Raw genomic sequence first — 17,371 nt, 5'->3', positions numbered from 1 at the left:
AAATCGAAGAAAAACTTGTGTGCAATAGGAGTTGCATTTTTCATCTGATGTGCTGAAACTTGGTCAGAATGTTTGTCTCCATGAAATCTTGGATGAGTTTCTTATCTTGGTCACGTGGGTCAAAAACTAGGCCACCAGGTCAAATCAAAGAAAAAGCTTGTTTACACTAGGGACCACATTTTTGATTCAATCTTCATAAAACTTGGTCAGAATGTTTATCACAGTCTTGGATAATTTCGAATCTTGGTCACATGGGTAAAAAGCTAGGTCACTAGGTAAAATCAGAGGAAAAACTTTTTTACACTCTAGAGGCCACTTTTTTGCTCCAATCTTCACGTAACTTTGTCAGAATGTTTGTCTCTATGATTTCTTGGACAAGTTCTAATCTGGGTCATGTGGAGTCAAAAACTAGGTCAAGTCAAAGAAAATGTTTATTTACACTCAAGAGGGCACATTTTTGGTCCTATCTTAATGAAAATTGGTCAAAATATTCTTCTCCATGAAATATCAGACTGGTTAAAATTGGTTTAGGTTGGGACAAAAACTAGGTCACTTGGCCAAATCGAAGAAAAATCTTGTTTACATTCTAGAGGCCACATTTTTGCCCTAATCTTCATGAAACTCGATTAGAATGTTTATCTTCTTGGAAACTCGGACGAGTTTGAAACTTGGTCATGTGGTGTCCAAAACTGGGTCACTAGGTCAAACATGTTTACACTGTTATGGTGTTTTACTCAGGTGAGCGACCAAGGCCCATCTTGGCCCTCTTGTCTTTAAAAAACGTAAAATAAGTGGTGCAGTGGTCTAGAGCATTGGACCAAAGCTACTTTTTGTGCTGTGGAACAGAAGAGCAGCGGTTCAAACCCCACTGAGATCTATTTTTTTTTATGAAATAGTCATTATAATGCCATTGGGTCAAGGTCATAAAATAAAATAAAAAAAACCTTTAATCTTCATAAGCTGGTTTCCAGATTATACCTGTAGTTCTGATTGACTGACTGTTGCCAAACTTGATGTATTACAAGTTTATACTAAGAACTGGCTTTGGATTGTATTTTGTGGTCATTAAATATTACTAAAAGTAGAAAAATGGTTTATGCTCAATATCTTAGTTTAGGTACACCTATTGTCAGAAAACTTTTTGTTTAGATAGCTTTTACCAAAGAATCATAAATTACATATGGCAATGACACACCTACTTTTCTTATATCTGTACTTCTGAATGACATAATTTGATGCAGACAGATATGTATAATAGAACATGACCCTTTTTTAAACAGAACCTGTTGGCGTGATACAAAGTTTGAAAACCTAGTTTTAGTGGAATTTCCAGGTTTCTTGATTGAAAGCTATGAAATAAATTCATATAATGTGAACTTTTCCTGTTGCAGATACTGATTTTGTTTTCATTTGCAGCTATTGGTGTTATTATATTGAAGAAGGTTTTTTGCAGTCTTTCTCATACGCCCGTCTCTGAAAGAGCAGGGCGTATTATGTGAACACCCATGGCGGCGGCGCCGGGCGGCGTCCAAAGCATGAACGCTGTCTAAGTCAAACAGTTTTCATCGGATCTTCACCATCTCGGCCAAGTTCGACAACCAGCCAAATCACCCCAGGCACTCTTGGATTATGGCCCTTGAATGACTAAAAAAAACCTGCGAATTCAGCATTGTCTGCACTCTAGTCGAACAGCTTTCATCCGATCTTCACCAAACTTGCTGACAATGTTTGTGGGCATAATATCTCGGCCAAGTTCGACAACCAACCAAATCGCCCCAGGCACTCTTGGATTATGCCCCTTGAATTAGGCCAAGTTCAATGACGGGCGTATTTTGTGACAGTCTGGCACTCTTGTTCTATTTTTTTTTTTGAACTGCTCACGTAACTATAAGAATTCATTTTACATAGGAAAGGTCAGTTGGAATGACCCGCTTTCTACATGTGAACATCGTACTAGTATTTAGTATTGAATGAATATGAGATGCATGTTGACTGAAAAAAGGAGATATTCATGTATTTTTTCATGAATAGTTTCTTGTTTTGTTTATACTATTTTTCTTAAGTCAATTAAAAGGCGCAGAAGGGGCGCATTTTATAAAATGATAATCGATATATTACTAAATATATTACGGGCACGTCTGTATCTAAAACGTTCTCTCTGTCTGTTCTGGGGGCTTTATCTCACTCTGTCCCTCTGCTCAGATCGCTCTGTGTCTGTACTAGTAGAGGATGATTTCGCGCCCTGTGTGGCTGCGTCTGCTATATGTAAAGCGCCTTTGAACGTGTTTATCATGAAATGGGTGCTATATAAATCTGGAATAATAATAATAATACACAAACCGCTTGCAGAAGTGATATTACTTACAGGATAATATACAGCTTTGTTGTGCCTTCTTTCCATGATGGCACACTTATTAACCCTTAGCCTGCTGGCGGCAGATGATTCTGCCTTTGCGACCAGTGCAGACCAAGATCAGCCTGCACATCCGTGCAGTCTGATCATGGTCTGCACTGTTCGCTATTCAGTCAGTAAATTTTCAGTGAAAACCCCTTTGAATAGTAAGTGGTACTGTCCAAATTGAAAGATGGACCAGTCCATTATAGAAATATAGCAGGGTAAGGGTTAACCGTTTTTTGAACGAGTTCCTGTGCTGAAGAAGGAACGCGTTTAGATAGTACGTGGGTCTACTAATGCATTTCAGCAAGGACTACAAAATAACGGAACTCTTTTTAACCACATTATTCTCATTAAAAACGGATATTTTATTGTGCTATCTCGGTTCCAGCCGTTTAGAGGCCATTAAAAGTCAGAAATCAAAGCAAATCATATTTACCATTCAAATATCGTTAAATCTTTGGAAATTATGTTACCTCAAGAAACAACAATTACAAAGTTCCCGAGTTAAGTCTTTACTTAGACCGCACTTTACACAATTTTATGTCAGCTTTGTACCATATTTACAAAACTGGTGCTCTGAACGCGCTGACCATTTTAAAACATAATTCTTGTCTTTTAGATAGCAGTTAAAGATTATTTGTAACGAACTATACATGGTAGTTAATAATACATGTATTGTTACTTAACAGAATTAAACACGAGAGTCACAACATCTCTCGCTATGTCCAGTGAGATTGAGATTTTTGACTCCAATTTATTTTTAAAAAAGTTTTTTTTTTAACTTAATTTACTTTTGAGATTTTTTTAGTCCAATCTTTAAAACAAAACAAAACAAAATAAATAAATAACATCACAAGGGTGCGATTTTAGTGAAAGACATGTGTGGTAAATCATATACTCTGTTGCAAAAGGAAGTATGCACTTTTTAAATTTGAAAATCTCCAGTCTATACTATGCTCGAAGCATGTACTATCGATCTTGCGAAAATTGTACGATAAAAACTGTTACAAGCGATAGCGTACTTTTGCACGATTTGCACGTACTGCCCATGGGAAATGTACATGTCTATAAAAACGTGTTATGTCATTTTTTCTTTTTGACTTTGGTGAAAGGATAAGCTCATTAAATTTCAAATATGTGCTGTAATAAAATGCCACGTTTAAGTGAAACATTAACAATGCTTGCTCGGGGTGACACCGTCACTTACGTCATTAGGACGTTCGGGTGCCACAGGAACGTCAGCATTCCTCTGCGCCAACGATTCAGCAAACTGGTGGTGTCGCTGATCGCCAAAGATCAGGTAGACCTCTGGTGAGAACCGCTAGAGCGGACCGCATCATAACGTTGACGCACCTGAGACAACGTTATCGAACAGCGTCAAGTCAGCTAGGCAATACGGTATAAGCAAGTACACTGTTTTCTGCCGTCTTAGGCAAGCTCGCTTGCCTATTCGACCAAGGAGGCCATACGTCGGACCAATACTTTCACTGCGTCACCGCGCCACTCGTTTACAGTTGGCAATACGCCATTTACGCTGGGGACGGGGTAATGGGCTAGGGTTCTCTTCTCCGACGAGTCAAAGTTCAAACTGAGTCACCATGATAGCGCAGGCAAAGGTTCGTGTTTTCAGACGAAAATGAAAACGTTTTTCAATCAGTTGTGTATTAGAAAGGGATAGATTTGGTGGTGGCAGCATAATTGTTTGGGGTGGAATCAAGGGGACCAGGAGAACCAATCTCGTTGTTGTACAGGGCAACCTTAATGCTCAAGTATATCGACCAGATTCTGTGGCCTGAAGTAGTCCTATTTTTACAGCGACACGGGCCTTCCATGTTCATGCACGACATTGCCCGGCCTCATACAGCGCGTATCACCCAACAGTTCCTCAACCAAAACGCCGTCAACATGTTGCATTGGTCTGCCCTGCTGCCAGATATGATTCTTATTGAAGATATAGGGACGAGATTAGTCGCAGAGTTTGGTCGAGAAGCGTGATAAAACAACTTAAATGATCTTCAAAACGCTCTTACTCAAAAATGGAATAACATTCCTCGTGACGACATTCGACGTTACGTTAACTTTTTGCGCGGTCGCACCAATGCTTGCATCAATACTAGAGGTGGTCACGCACGATATTGAAACAAAATTGTCTTTGAAGAATGAAATTAATTCAGAACACAGGCAGTAAGTTTTTGATAATCTGATAAAACAGAGATTTGCAACTTTTGTTTTTGACCCCTGTTGTCTTTGAAAAGCCAAGGATCTACTTAAATGTCAAAATTTTGAAAACAACCGATGCACATCAAATTTGTCATAAACTGCCCTAAATGTTGAAATCAAACATAAAATACTTTTGGACGAAATAATATACTTAAATTGACAAAAACCTAAGTGCACATTTTCTTTTGCAACCAGTATAGTTTCTCTATTTAAGCTACGAAAAAAAAAAATAATAAATTAAAAAATAAAAATAAAAAACATCACAAGGGTTGCGCTTTTAGTGAAAGACGCATTTTGTAAATCATAGTTTCTCTATTTAAGCTACGGTCCTGGATTTTGTATGTAACTGGAATTATGGTTTCGATACGATGTTTTACCAAAACTTATGATTATCAAATGACAAGTGGTCTTGAAACAAAGATAAAGTAAAGCAAACACGACCGTGTTATCTTCTATATTACTATATATTACTATCTTGCATTTCATATTCATTATGCATAAGATGTCAAGTTCTATTTACAGAAGAAACAGGTCACTTGGCTGCATAAATTATCGTTTTCTGAAAATGAATCCAGGTAACCAGTAATTCTAAAGTATAGGTGTAGCAGTTCAAAAGACATTATGTATTTAAGACCTTCGGAGATATTTTATTCGCAAGATTCGATAAACAATGTATTTGACAAAAGGTGTAAACATGCATACAAACCAATTGGTGAAACTCTGGATGCCATATGTGAAGGAAGGTAATCTTTTTTTTTCTGTTTCAGTATGATCTAAATATACCATGAAGAAAATAATTTGATTTCACGACTATTAAGATAATGGTCAGTATCTGAGTATAATCTTGCTGCCTGCCCCCTACCCAGATGCCCGCACGTGATTGAAATATATGCCACGAGGGGCCCCTAGGGGTGGGGTGAGAGGTCTTCCACCACGATCAAATGCTGAAAGGTCGCCATTTGGCCTATATGTTTGTCAATGCGACCTTATTCCCAACAAAACCAAATTAAGTGGAACTAGTACCCTTGAAACGAGATAATGGTTTTATTATACAGTAATTGTTTTGCATATATTTTTATGAATTAATCAGGTTTAGATGATTTTAATGACTAATGCAGATATCTTAAACAGAAGATCACAGATATATTGATATTGTTTAATGTATGTACATGATTATTTGCCATGTGATATTGATACATTATATGTTGAAATAAATCATTTTGATAAACAAACATTCAATAAGTGTTTTGTTGCATGTGAATTTATGAGATTTTTGACCAGATTTTAACTACAACCCGTGTATCATGTTTGATATATATTTCAGATGTTCCATGAATAACATTCCAACAATTTCTGTGGTACAAACAGACGGGAAATGGGTAACCGCGGACAACAGACGACTTTGGGTCTACAGACAGCTGGAGAGACTAGGAAAATGTGAGAAGATTCATGTACAGAAAGGATATTACATTCCAGCAGGAAAACTTACATCATATAATGGGGGAGAGTCAGTGCGTGTGCGAGGGTCGACTGGCGGGTATTGGCATCTTCAACCGAGCGCGACAAAATATCCGAAGAACATAAAGAATGCCAATTTGCCAATAGACTTTGATTACAGTGAAAGAAATGCTTTCATAAAACCTGCATCGAATACGTCAAGTAATCGGATATTGCCGGAATTTAACAACCAATTCAGCCGAGCTTCTAGCTCACACTATGGTGGATATGGCAGTTATGATACATCGTATGGAAATAGTATGAACACTAATAATGCAACTACGAGCATGTTTCCGAAAACTTCATCAACAGTTCGAGAGCCACCGGTAGCTTATAAGAGTGGGACAACCTCAAATTTAAACCAAGGAGGACTTGATAGGTATGGAAGAAATTCCGGTCATAGATTGAACGAAAGTAACATGTTTGGGGGAGTCACCTCTAATACAGGTCTTTCTTCTGTATCGCAGTCATCTAAAGGTAGATCATCACCGGCGTCGTCATCTTCTTCCAGCAGGCGGGAAAACGTGAACCAGTCTAAAACCAGAAACAATAATCAAGCTCGTGAAACCCGTGCTAGTAACGAAAACGATGGATATACTTCGAGATATGTTCCAGAGCAGCGCGTGTATCGACATAAAACATATGATAGATCCTACAATGGCAACGAAAGGCCGATTGAGAAAGTAACATCGTATTCGGATACAGGAAGAGATAACGGATGTTGTATTATTATCTAGATACAAATTGATTGAACTAAAAGCTATCAATACATGCATCGACGCTGAAAAATGGGAATAAAATAGGGTAATATCATTTATACTGTCATTACATTAATGGTCATTAAGCATCACTGTTGACTTTCGATACGTACCGCACCGACAATATTTCGAACACACAGTTCATGAAAATGTAATTGTTACCTCTAAAAACATAGAAGTCAATCTGTGTGTTATGTATATTATCTTCTTTAAACACAATGCAGTGAAGTCAAAGGGGATAAATCTATGAATAAAATCTATAAGAAGGTCCTTTCGAAGTAGAAGATGTAATATAAGTAAAATAATAGCAGACTCCGTGGTTTTATCAATTCTGTGCATGGGAGGTTTGAAATGTGTTGAGCAAACATGTAAATCATACGATTAAGCGGAACTCTTATTTTATACAGAAACATTGAATTGACTCCATGTTTCAAAAGGATCAGAACATATTATAACAACACGGAATCAAAGTAAGGGATGGAGGTGAAGGGTTGAATGAACGCATGCTATGGTGGTATAATGTAGTATTCCACGAAAATGCAACCACTTTTTCCAGTTGTTCTTAAAGGAAAAATATCCACGCCAGTATGTTAAAACATGATGGGAATAAATATTTGGCAACGTAACTAAAAATTTAAATAGGATAATAATCAAACTGTGAGATAAAAACCATACCAAACTGTTTTCTTCATAGACGTCTTATCAAGCCATCCGCAGCGGGGTGCGAGAACAGCCGCCGCAGAGACTTTCCGATATCAGACAGACCTGTGATTTACATTGAAATATAGAAGGATTAAATTTTGTTTCGATCATTCTTAATTTCTGCTTTGATATTTAAATTTATCACTGTACCTACGATAAAATTAATTTTCTTATCTTTCCAGTGGTGTATTTTTTATCAGTGTAATACTAATTCTTCTTGCTTCGGAATCACAAAAGATGCGTTAGATTTTTAAAATGGCAGAAATATAGAAATCCACAGTAAGAAAATGATAAAAAGATGATTTTGATTTGAAGACATTGAATAAGCTCGCATCGACAAGACCCGATTGCAACTGCAACGCTAAATTTAGAGAACCGTTTCAAAATGCAATCTTGTTAAGAGAAATGATAGTTATATATATATATATATTTTTAATATGTCCAACGAATGGATATGAATATTGAAAGAGTTTGTGAGAGTTTGAAATATTTGATTTTCTATTTGAAAGATTTACAATATATTTAAATGTTGCAATAAAAATGTTTTAAATTACTTTGTATGTTGGTTTTCAATATTCGACCAAAGATTATACCAGATATTTCATGTCGTAAAATGCAGAATTTCAACAGATTAATGACTTTAACAATGATGAAAATAATATATGACATGAAATAATATAGAACCGACACAATGTAATAAAGTATGGACATAATATAGTAAAGAATGCACATAATGCAATAAGTTGTCTACGTGATGTAAAGATGTTTCTACATATTATAACCAAAAAATATCATAATATTACTACAAAACAACATATAACAATATAATCACATAACATAAATATGTTTGCACAACATGTAAAGATGTCGATACATAATATAATAAAAAACAAACATAACTAGAAAATGCTTTTGTAAAAAAGCGCATGTCTCCCCAAATGCAAGAAGTCAATAGGGATCAGGAGCGAAAGTCAAAGAGACACTATTGGTTGGCTGCAATAGGGATCATCTACTTGGCATGTCCAGTCATCCCGCTAAATTTCAACACTCTTGGCCTAGTGGTTCTCAAGTCACTGTTCAGGCTCCTGTGACCTTGACCTTTGATCAAGTGACCTCAAAATAAATAGGGGTCATCTACTCTGCATGTCCAATCATCCTATTAAGTTTCAACATTGTAGGTCAAGTGGTTCTCAAGTTATTTCCAAAAAATGATTTTACATGAACAGGCCACTGTGACCTTGACCTTTAATTGACTGACTCCAAAATCAATAGGGGTCATCTACTCTGCATGTTCAATCATCCTATGAAGTTTCAACATTCTGGGTCAAGTGGTTCTCAAGTTATTGATCGGAACTGGTTATCAATGTTCAGGCCCCTGTGACCTTGACCTTTAACGGAGTGACCCCAAAAACAATAGGGGTCATTTACTCTGTATGAACAATCATCCTATGAAGTTTCAACATTCTGGGTCGAGAGGTTCTCAAGTTATTGATTGAAAATGGTTTTCAATGTTCAGGCCCCTGTGGCCTTGACCTTTAACAGAGTGACCCCAAAATCGTTAGGGGTCATCTACTCTGCATGACCAATCATCCTATGAAGTTTCATCATTCTGGGTCAAGTGGTTCTCAAGTTACTGACCGGAAATGGTTTTCAATGTTCAGGCCCCTGTGGCCTTGACCTTTCACAGAGTGACCCCAAAATCGTTAGGGGTCATCTACTCTGCATGACCAATCATCCTATTAAGTTTCAACATTCTGGGTCAAGTGGTTCTCAAGTTACTGACCGGAAATGGTTTTCAATGTTCAGCCCCCTGTGACCTTGACCTTTAATGGAGTGACCCCAAAATCGTTAGGGGTCATCTACTTTGCATGTACAATCATCCTATGAAGTTTCAACATTCTGGGTGATGTGGTTCTCCAGTTATTGATCGGAAATGGTATCCATGTTCAGGCTCCTGTGACCTTGACCTTTGATGGAGTGACCCCAAAATCAATAGGGGTCATCTACTCTTCATGATCAATCATCCTATGAAGTTTCAACATTCTGGGTCAAGTGGTTCTCTAGTTATTGATCGGAAATGGTTTTCAATGTTCAGGCCCCTGTGACCTTGACCTTTGACGGAGTGATCCCAAAATCAACAGGGTTCATCTACTCTTCATGACCAATCATCCTATGAAGTTTCAACATTCTGGGTCAAGTGGTTCTCTAGTTACTGATCGGAAATGGTTTTCAATGTTCAGGCCCCTGTGACCTTGACCTTTGACGGAGTGACCCCAAAATCAATAGGGGTCATCTACTCTTCATGACCAATCATCCTATGAAGTTTCAACATTCTGGGTCAAGTGGTTCTCTAGTTATTGATCGGAAATGGTTTTCAATGTTCAGGCCCCTGTGACCTTGACCTTTGACAGAGTGACCCCAAAAACAATAGGGGTCGTCTACTCTAGCAGCCCTACAACCCTATAAAGTTTGAAGGTTCTAGGTCAAATGGTTCTCCAGTTATTGCTCGGAAATGAAGTGTGACGTACGGACGGACGGAAGGACGGACGGACAGACGGACGGACGGACGGACAGGGTAAAAACAATATGTCTCCTGGGGGAGACATAATAATAGATTTTCATGACTACAAAAGACAGTGCCAGCGTTCCATACGTTTTGCATGTTGAATATAAACACAATCATGTGCATAACCGATAAATGCAGCAATTTCTATTTATAAACAATTTAAAACATGTTGCGCGTTTTCGGAAAATGCATTGCGTTGTCTATTTTTATCCTGTATTAACATAAATTATGTGATAATGTTGCATCTCTAATCTTTAAGTTACATGCATATATATGAAATACAAATCTAAAACTGGACTTTACTAAACATGACGAAACATGTGCGTGATAAATATATTACGCTACTTTTCTTGAAGCTTTGAATTTGATGGAAATGATATTTATAGACATTCTTATGTCTGGAATCGGTTTGTGTTTCTAATACATACCCACTGACTGAAGATATATGTTTGCCCTTTATAGACATTGTGAAAAAAAAAACATAAAAAAAACATGATTATTCGGTTATATGTAACATGTGATTTACGTTTTAACATATTGTTTTTCATACATTATTTTCCTTCTGTAATAAGCGGAAAGTATGCTAAATGTTGACAGAACTTTTTTACAAAAAAATCAAGTTATATTGTATGATCATGGAAATGTATGATCTAGAGCTAACGTTCTTGGTTTAAGTAAATAAATCTATTGAAATCTCTTCATGTTTTTTTCTGTTGAATAATTTGTTATAATGAATTTAATATATGCTCGTCATGTTGTTTTTTTATAAATCACATAATGTTATTTACAGACTTGCACTGCTGCAACATTATAGCAGAGCTGGGACACATATAGGAACAATACACAACACAACACAACACAACAACACAACACAACATAACACAATACAATACAGTTCAATTCAGTGTAATGCAATGCACTGCAAGTCAAGGCAAGGCAAGCAAGGCAAGGCAAGGCAAAGCAAGGCAAAGCAAGGCAATAGAATAAAATTTGTCATATCAGAAGAAATATGCATTTAATACTATGCCATGCAAAGCAATACAGTACAATTTGTCATATTAAAAGAAGTATGCGTGCCGTGACAGTAGTTGATTATACATTATTGTTTATCTGTCAATTTGAAATCAATACGTTTTACAAAAAAACATTTAAAAAAAACCCCGCAGATTTATAACTGCACATTTTCTGAAAATACTAAGTATCGATTTAAGAAAAGACGAAAGGGCAATTTGATCTGCAAACAGTAGTAAAAGACAACATGTATTTAAGACCTTCGGAGATATTTTATTCACAAGATTCGATTAACAATGTTTTTGACAAGAAGTGTAATCATCGATACAAACCAATTGGTGAAACATTGGATGAAATATGTGAAGGAAGGTAATCTTTTATTGCATAATGAAACATTAGAATGAAATATATCTGGTAACGTTTACTGTGAAAATTAATAGTTAAAGGGAAATTTTGTTAAGATTAAGTGTCTTTCACTGAGCACCAAAGAATGTAATTGTTGGTCAGGATTTTTTTTTATTGTCCACTTAAAACAAGGTCGACCTAACTTCACGATAATTACCGTAAGACAATTTTGGCATTCTGCGGAAAACGAGTTTAAAGTTTTGAAATGTTAATTGTTAAACAGACATATGATTTTTTGGAACAGTTCTTTTGTGTGTGAAATTGATTAGTTCAATAAAGTTGTAAATACTATGAGCAGGTAGGGCTTTTCAAGGTGAGCAACACACTAACGCGACAAAACGAAACTAACAACGCGACATTACGAAACATCTTAATTCGTGCTGGTGCGCGCACCATCAACAAAATTGTTGGCTCGTTGGAGTGCATGTCAAGACGAAATAAAATGTTTTGTTCTGTGCGCGCCATTAACAATAAATTTTGTTTTGTCTTGTTGGCGCATTCTATGTTTCGTTATGTCACGTTGTTAGTTTCGTTTTGTTGTTTTGGCGCGTGCGCCAAAACGACAAACAAAACTTTAAAACGTTCGTTATGGCGCGTTGGCGAAATGTCCTAAATCAGCCACCATAATTTGTGGACCTTTTTGCCTGATATTTCAAAATATGATTAGTTATAACATTTTGAGTGTTATATTTTAAAATTCGAAGTTCGGAATATGTTTACAATTTATTTATTATTTATAAAGCAAAACCCGAACAGTTTTCATTATCAAACAAAATGAATCATTACTCGTATGTGAAATTCGAATGTTCTGTAAAATAAAATTCATGGCATTTAAAAGTCGAATTCACTCATCTCTGTCACATATATAGAGGATATGACATGAGTGTCTTTTCATATCAATTTTATTCAACGAGTTTAATAAATGCAATGTGGAAAGGCACAAATGTAATATTCTTTTTATCACATGTTAACTTTTCCTGTCGAAACATCAAAAATTCTACTTTCTTTTACTATAAAAACAAGTCAGTTTGACCAACGTCTCCTATAATATAAACGACGTCGACGTCAAAGCTTTATTACACTAGTGTATTATCATTTTTATGTAATGGCTTTATTACACTCCCGCGACGTCAAACATGTGATAAACAAGAGCTCGTCGAACACGAAATGCCCCCCCCCCCCCTTGATGCATTCAGTAATTGCACAAGGAACAGAAGTTATATGCTCACTGTAAACAAAAATTCTACCGTTCTGGTTCAATATGACCTTGACCTTTAACCTATTAACCTAACGAGATCACAGAGTGATCTTGGCGCCCACACTGAGCCATTTTTGAATGTTCCAAATTTCAAGACTAGCTCAAGGTCAAAATCAAGGTCAAATTTCATATCGGTACAAAACACTGTGCATGTGGTCCAAATTTGAAAGCTGTGGCTTGAGATATGTGAAAGTAGGTCACTAGATCAATTTCAAGGTCAAAGTTCATTTCGGTAGACAGAACTATGCATGTGCTTCAAATTTGGAGGCTGTAGCTTGAGAAATGTGAAAGTAGGTAATAGGTAAAATTCAATGTCAAATTTCAATTCAGAACACAAAAATATGCATGTGGTCAAAATTTGAAGCTGTAGCTTGAGAAATGTGAAAGTAGGTCACTAGGTCAATCTCAAGATCAAAGTTCATTTCGGTATACAAAACTATGCATGGGGTTCGAATTTCAAGGCTGTAGCTTGAGAAATGTGAAAGTAGGTCACTAGGTCAAAATCAAGGTCAAATTTTATTTCGAAACACAAAACTGTGCGCGTGGTCCAAATTTGAAGCCTGTACCTTCAGAAATGTGAAAGTAGGTCACTAGGTCAATCTCAAGATCAAAGTTCATTTCGGTACGCAAAACTATGCATGTGGTTCAAATTTGAAGGCTGTAGCTTGAAAGTTGGTCACCAGGTCAAGATCAAGGTCAACTCATGTCAAGCTTCATCTTGCCACTCAAAACTATACGTGTGGTCCAAATTTGAATGATGTAGGTTATGGACATGAAGATTCTAAGTTTTTTGCCTATACAACTCTTTATGAACCATGTGACCCCCGGGGCGGGGCCATATTTGACCCTAGAGGGATAATTTGAACAAACTTGGTAGAGAACCACTAGATGATGCTACATTACAAATATCAAGCCCTAGTCTTTGTGTTTTGGTCAAGAAGATTTTCAAAGTTGTTCCCTATATAAGTCTATATAAACCATGTGACCCCCAGGGCGGGGCCATATTTGATCCTAGGGGAATAATTTGAACAATCTTAGTAGAGGACCACTAGATGATGTCATATACAAAATATCAAAGTCCTAGGCCCTGTGGTTTTGAACAAGAGGTTTTTCCAAGTTTTTCCCTATATAATTCTATATAAACCATGTGATCCCCGGGGTGGGGCCATATTTGACCCCAGGGAAATAATCTGAACAGTCTTGGTAGAGGACCACTAGATTTTGCTACATACCAAATATCAAAGCCCTAGGCCCTGTGGTTTTGGACAAAAAGATCAGAAACCGTTTAACTGTTCCTGGCTAATGTGACCTTGACCTTTGACCTAATGACCTCAAAATCAATAGGGATCATCTGCTGGTCATGACCAACCTCACTATCAATTTTCTTGACACTAGGCCCAAGCGTTCTTGAGTTATTGCCCAGAAACCATTTTCCTGTTCCTGGTCACTGTGTCCTTAACATTTGACATACTGACCTCAAAATCAATAGGAGTCATCTGCTGGTCATGACAAACCTCCCTATAAACTTTCATGACCCTAGGCCTCAGCGTTCTTGAGTTATCATCCGGAAACCGTTTAACTGTTCAGGGTCATTGTGACCTTGACCTTTAACATACTGACCTCAAAATCAATAGGGGTCATCTACTGGTCATAACCAACCTCCCTATCAGCTTTCATGATCCTAAGCCCAAGTGTTATTGAGTTATCATCCGGAAACCATTTAACTATTCAGGGTCACTGTGACCTTGACCTTTGACATACAGACTTCAAAATTAATAGGGGTCATTTGCTGGTGATGACCAACCTCCCTATCAACTTTCATAATCCTAGGCCTAAGCGTTCTTGAGTTATCATCCGGAAACGGATTGGTCTACATTCCGACCAACCGACCGACATCTGCAAAACAATATACCCCTCCTTCTTCGAAGGGGGGCATAATAACTATATTGGCATATTTCTTTTGTTCCGGAAGCCAAATTTCATTATTTAATAAGTGACTTATATATAAAAACATCTAAAAAGAAAAATTGTTTTCTCTTCATTCATGTGAACTTGAAAACATATTTCAGATGCTCAGTGGAAAATGTTCCAACAATGTCTGTGGTAGAAAAAAACGGGAAATGGGTAACTGCAGATAATAGGCGCCTTTGGGTTTCCAAACAACTTGAGAGACTCGGGAAATGCGAGAAGATTCGTGTGCAGAAAGGATATTATATTCCGGCCAGAAAACTTACATCATACAATGGGGGAGTGTCAGTGCGTGTGCGAGGGTTTCCGGGTGGTAATTGGCATCTTAAATCGAGCGTGATAAAAGATTCGAATAATATCAATATTCCAAAAGACACAGATTATAGAGAAACACATGTTTTCGAGAAAGTTGACAACAATATTTCTAATATTTTTTCAAGTAATAGGGAGTCATGCGAACTTGGCAGCCAGTTCAGTCGAGCTTCCAGCTCACACTGTGGCCAACATGATTATTACGACACAAATACTGGGGCGAGTCCTTATGAAAATAGTATGAATGTCAATAACCTGTCTAAAGGAACGACGAGAACTTCTTATAGTCCTGATGCAAAGTTTTCAAAAGATTCAACTACTACTCCAATGTCACCAGATGATTCTAACCAGTTTGGAATAATCTCAAATTTTAACCAAATATCGTTTGATACAGTAAGATCATCTGGATCCCAGTCAGATTCAACGTCTAATACAGGTAGATCATCTGGGTCGCAGTCAAGACCAACGTCTAATACAGGTAGATCATCTGGGTCGCAGTCAGGACCAACGTCTTATACAGGTAGATCATCTGTGTCGCAGTCAAGACCAACGTCTTATACAGGTAGATCATCTGTGTCGCAGTCAAGACCAACGTCTTATACAGGTAGATCATCTGTGTCGCAGTCAAGACCAACGTCTTATTCAGAAACACCTGCAACACCGGTAACGCAGACAAGATCTGGTCGTAATGTACGAATGCCATTGAAGTATAAGGACTATCATTTAACTGATAAACGATGAATTCTTAATATTAACACGTATGCAAGTGTGATTTGTTACTGACTTTGTCAATGTTAATTTAGAAATTGTTTAACAAAGAAACAAGTGATGACTTTAACTTTAATCATAAATACTTATTTAATTAAGCTATTCAGTTCAGTTTTATCTTCTTTTCCGTAAAAGAGAAAAGATGTAACAGTATTTGATAACCTTCCCATGATGCTTTGTATGTCGTACGTAATACATGTATATTGCGCATGCGATGTTGAGTCAGTTTAGTGTATGCGAGCGGCTTGAGTAAACCTATTTTCATATATACGATGTTTGTTGTTAATCATATAATGCAAAGATTAACTCTTTAAACAGATCATCAAGACCAATGCCTAATACAGGTAGTTCATCTGTGTTGCAGACAAAGTCAACGTCAAATTAAGACAGATTATCTGTGTCGCAGTCAGAGCAAACGTCTTATACAGTTAGTTCGTCTGTATCGCAGTCAAAACCAGCGTGTAATACAGATCACCTGCGACACAGCTAGAAGTAACATCTAATACAATTAGATCAACTGAGTCACAGTCAAGAGCAACGTGTAGTACAGATAAATCTGTGTTGCAACCAAGACCAACGTCTAATGCAATTAGATCATCCGGGTGTAAATCAGTTCCAGCCTCTTATATAGTTACAACATCTAGGTCGCAGCAAGGAAGAATGTCTTACATAGATAGATCACCTGTGTTACAGTCAAACACAGGTAGATCATGTGTAGCGCAGCCAAGACCAACGACTGATACAAATGAGTCGTCTGCGTTGCATTCAAAACTAATGTCTTATATAGATAAATCATCCGTGTCACAGACAGAAACAACATCAAATGCAGGTTGATCATCCGGGTCACAGACAGAAGCAACCTCTAATACAGGTAGATCATGTGTAGCGCAGTCAAGACCAACGTCTAATATTAGTCAGTCATCTGCGTGGCGTTCAAGATCAACGTCTAACAAATAAATCATTTATGTCACAAGCAGAAGCAGCGTCTAATACAGGTAGATCATCTGTTCCAACGACTAAACAAGTAGATCATGCGTAGCACAGTCAAGACTAACGTCTAATAGAAGTAAATTATCTGCGTTGCATTTATGATCAATTTCTAATACAAGTAGATCATCCATGTCACAGGCAGAAGCAGCGTCTTGTACAGTTAGAACAAACGTCTCATACAAGAAGATCATATGTGCCTCATTCACTAGATATATCATCTGGATCGCAGCCAAGACCAGCGTCTAATAAAGGAAGGTCATCTTTGTCATAGTCAGGACCAACGTCTAATACTGTTAGGTTACCTGTCTTTCAATCATTCCTAACGTCAAATACAAGGAAATCATCTAAGTCAGAGTCAGGACAAACGTGTAATTCAGATAGACCATCTGTGTCGCAGTTAAGACCAACGTCTAAAACCAAAACATGGAGATCATCTGGGTCACAGTATCAGGAACAACAGTTATTATAGATAGATCAACCCCGTCCCAGTCAAGACCAACGTCTAAAACGAGGAGTTG

General features: G+C 37.3%; 2 protein-coding genes across 2 annotated transcripts; both read left to right on the top strand.

Moving 5' to 3' along the window:
• The first annotated feature begins 5,015 nt into the window (after positions 1 to 5,015).
• LOC123557207 (uncharacterized) lies at positions 5,016 to 8,129 on the top strand. The gene is made up of 2 exons (XM_045348537.2): positions 5,016 to 5,361; positions 5,943 to 8,129. The coding sequence occupies exons 1-2, from the start codon at positions 5,240 to 5,242 to the stop codon at positions 6,850 to 6,852; spliced, it is 1,032 nt and encodes a 343-aa protein (XP_045204472.2). The 5' UTR covers positions 5,016 to 5,239; the 3' UTR covers positions 6,853 to 8,129.
• Positions 8,130 to 11,394: 3,265 nt separating this feature from the next.
• LOC123559020 (uncharacterized) lies at positions 11,395 to 16,131 on the top strand. The gene is made up of 2 exons (XM_045350843.2): positions 11,395 to 11,521; positions 14,885 to 16,131. Exons 1-2 carry the CDS (start codon positions 11,400 to 11,402, stop codon positions 15,834 to 15,836), a joined length of 1,074 nt encoding a protein of 357 aa, XP_045206778.2. The 5' UTR covers positions 11,395 to 11,399; the 3' UTR covers positions 15,837 to 16,131.
• The last annotated feature ends 1,240 nt before the right edge of the window (positions 16,132 to 17,371 follow it).

This window comes from Mercenaria mercenaria, chromosome 5 (genome assembly GCF_021730395.1).
Source record: "Mercenaria mercenaria strain notata chromosome 5, MADL_Memer_1, whole genome shotgun sequence".
In the NCBI taxonomy this organism is placed as follows: domain Eukaryota; kingdom Metazoa; phylum Mollusca; class Bivalvia; order Venerida; family Veneridae; genus Mercenaria; species Mercenaria mercenaria.
The sequence above is the reverse complement of the archived record's forward strand: the minus strand, read 5'-3'. Positions and strand labels throughout refer to the sequence as shown.

Coding starts and splice junctions, on each gene's coding strand:
- LOC123557207 (XM_045348537.2), top strand. CDS start 5,240: ATGTATTTAAGACCTTCGGAGATATTTTATTCGCAAGATTCGATAAAC. Junction 5,362..5,942: donor GATGCCATATGTGAAGGAAG/GTAATCTTTTTT, acceptor TATATATTTCAG/ATGTTCCATGAATAACATTC.
- LOC123559020 (XM_045350843.2), top strand. CDS start 11,400: ATGTATTTAAGACCTTCGGAGATATTTTATTCACAAGATTCGATTAAC. Junction 11,522..14,884: donor GATGAAATATGTGAAGGAAG/GTAATCTTTTAT, acceptor AACATATTTCAG/ATGCTCAGTGGAAAATGTTC.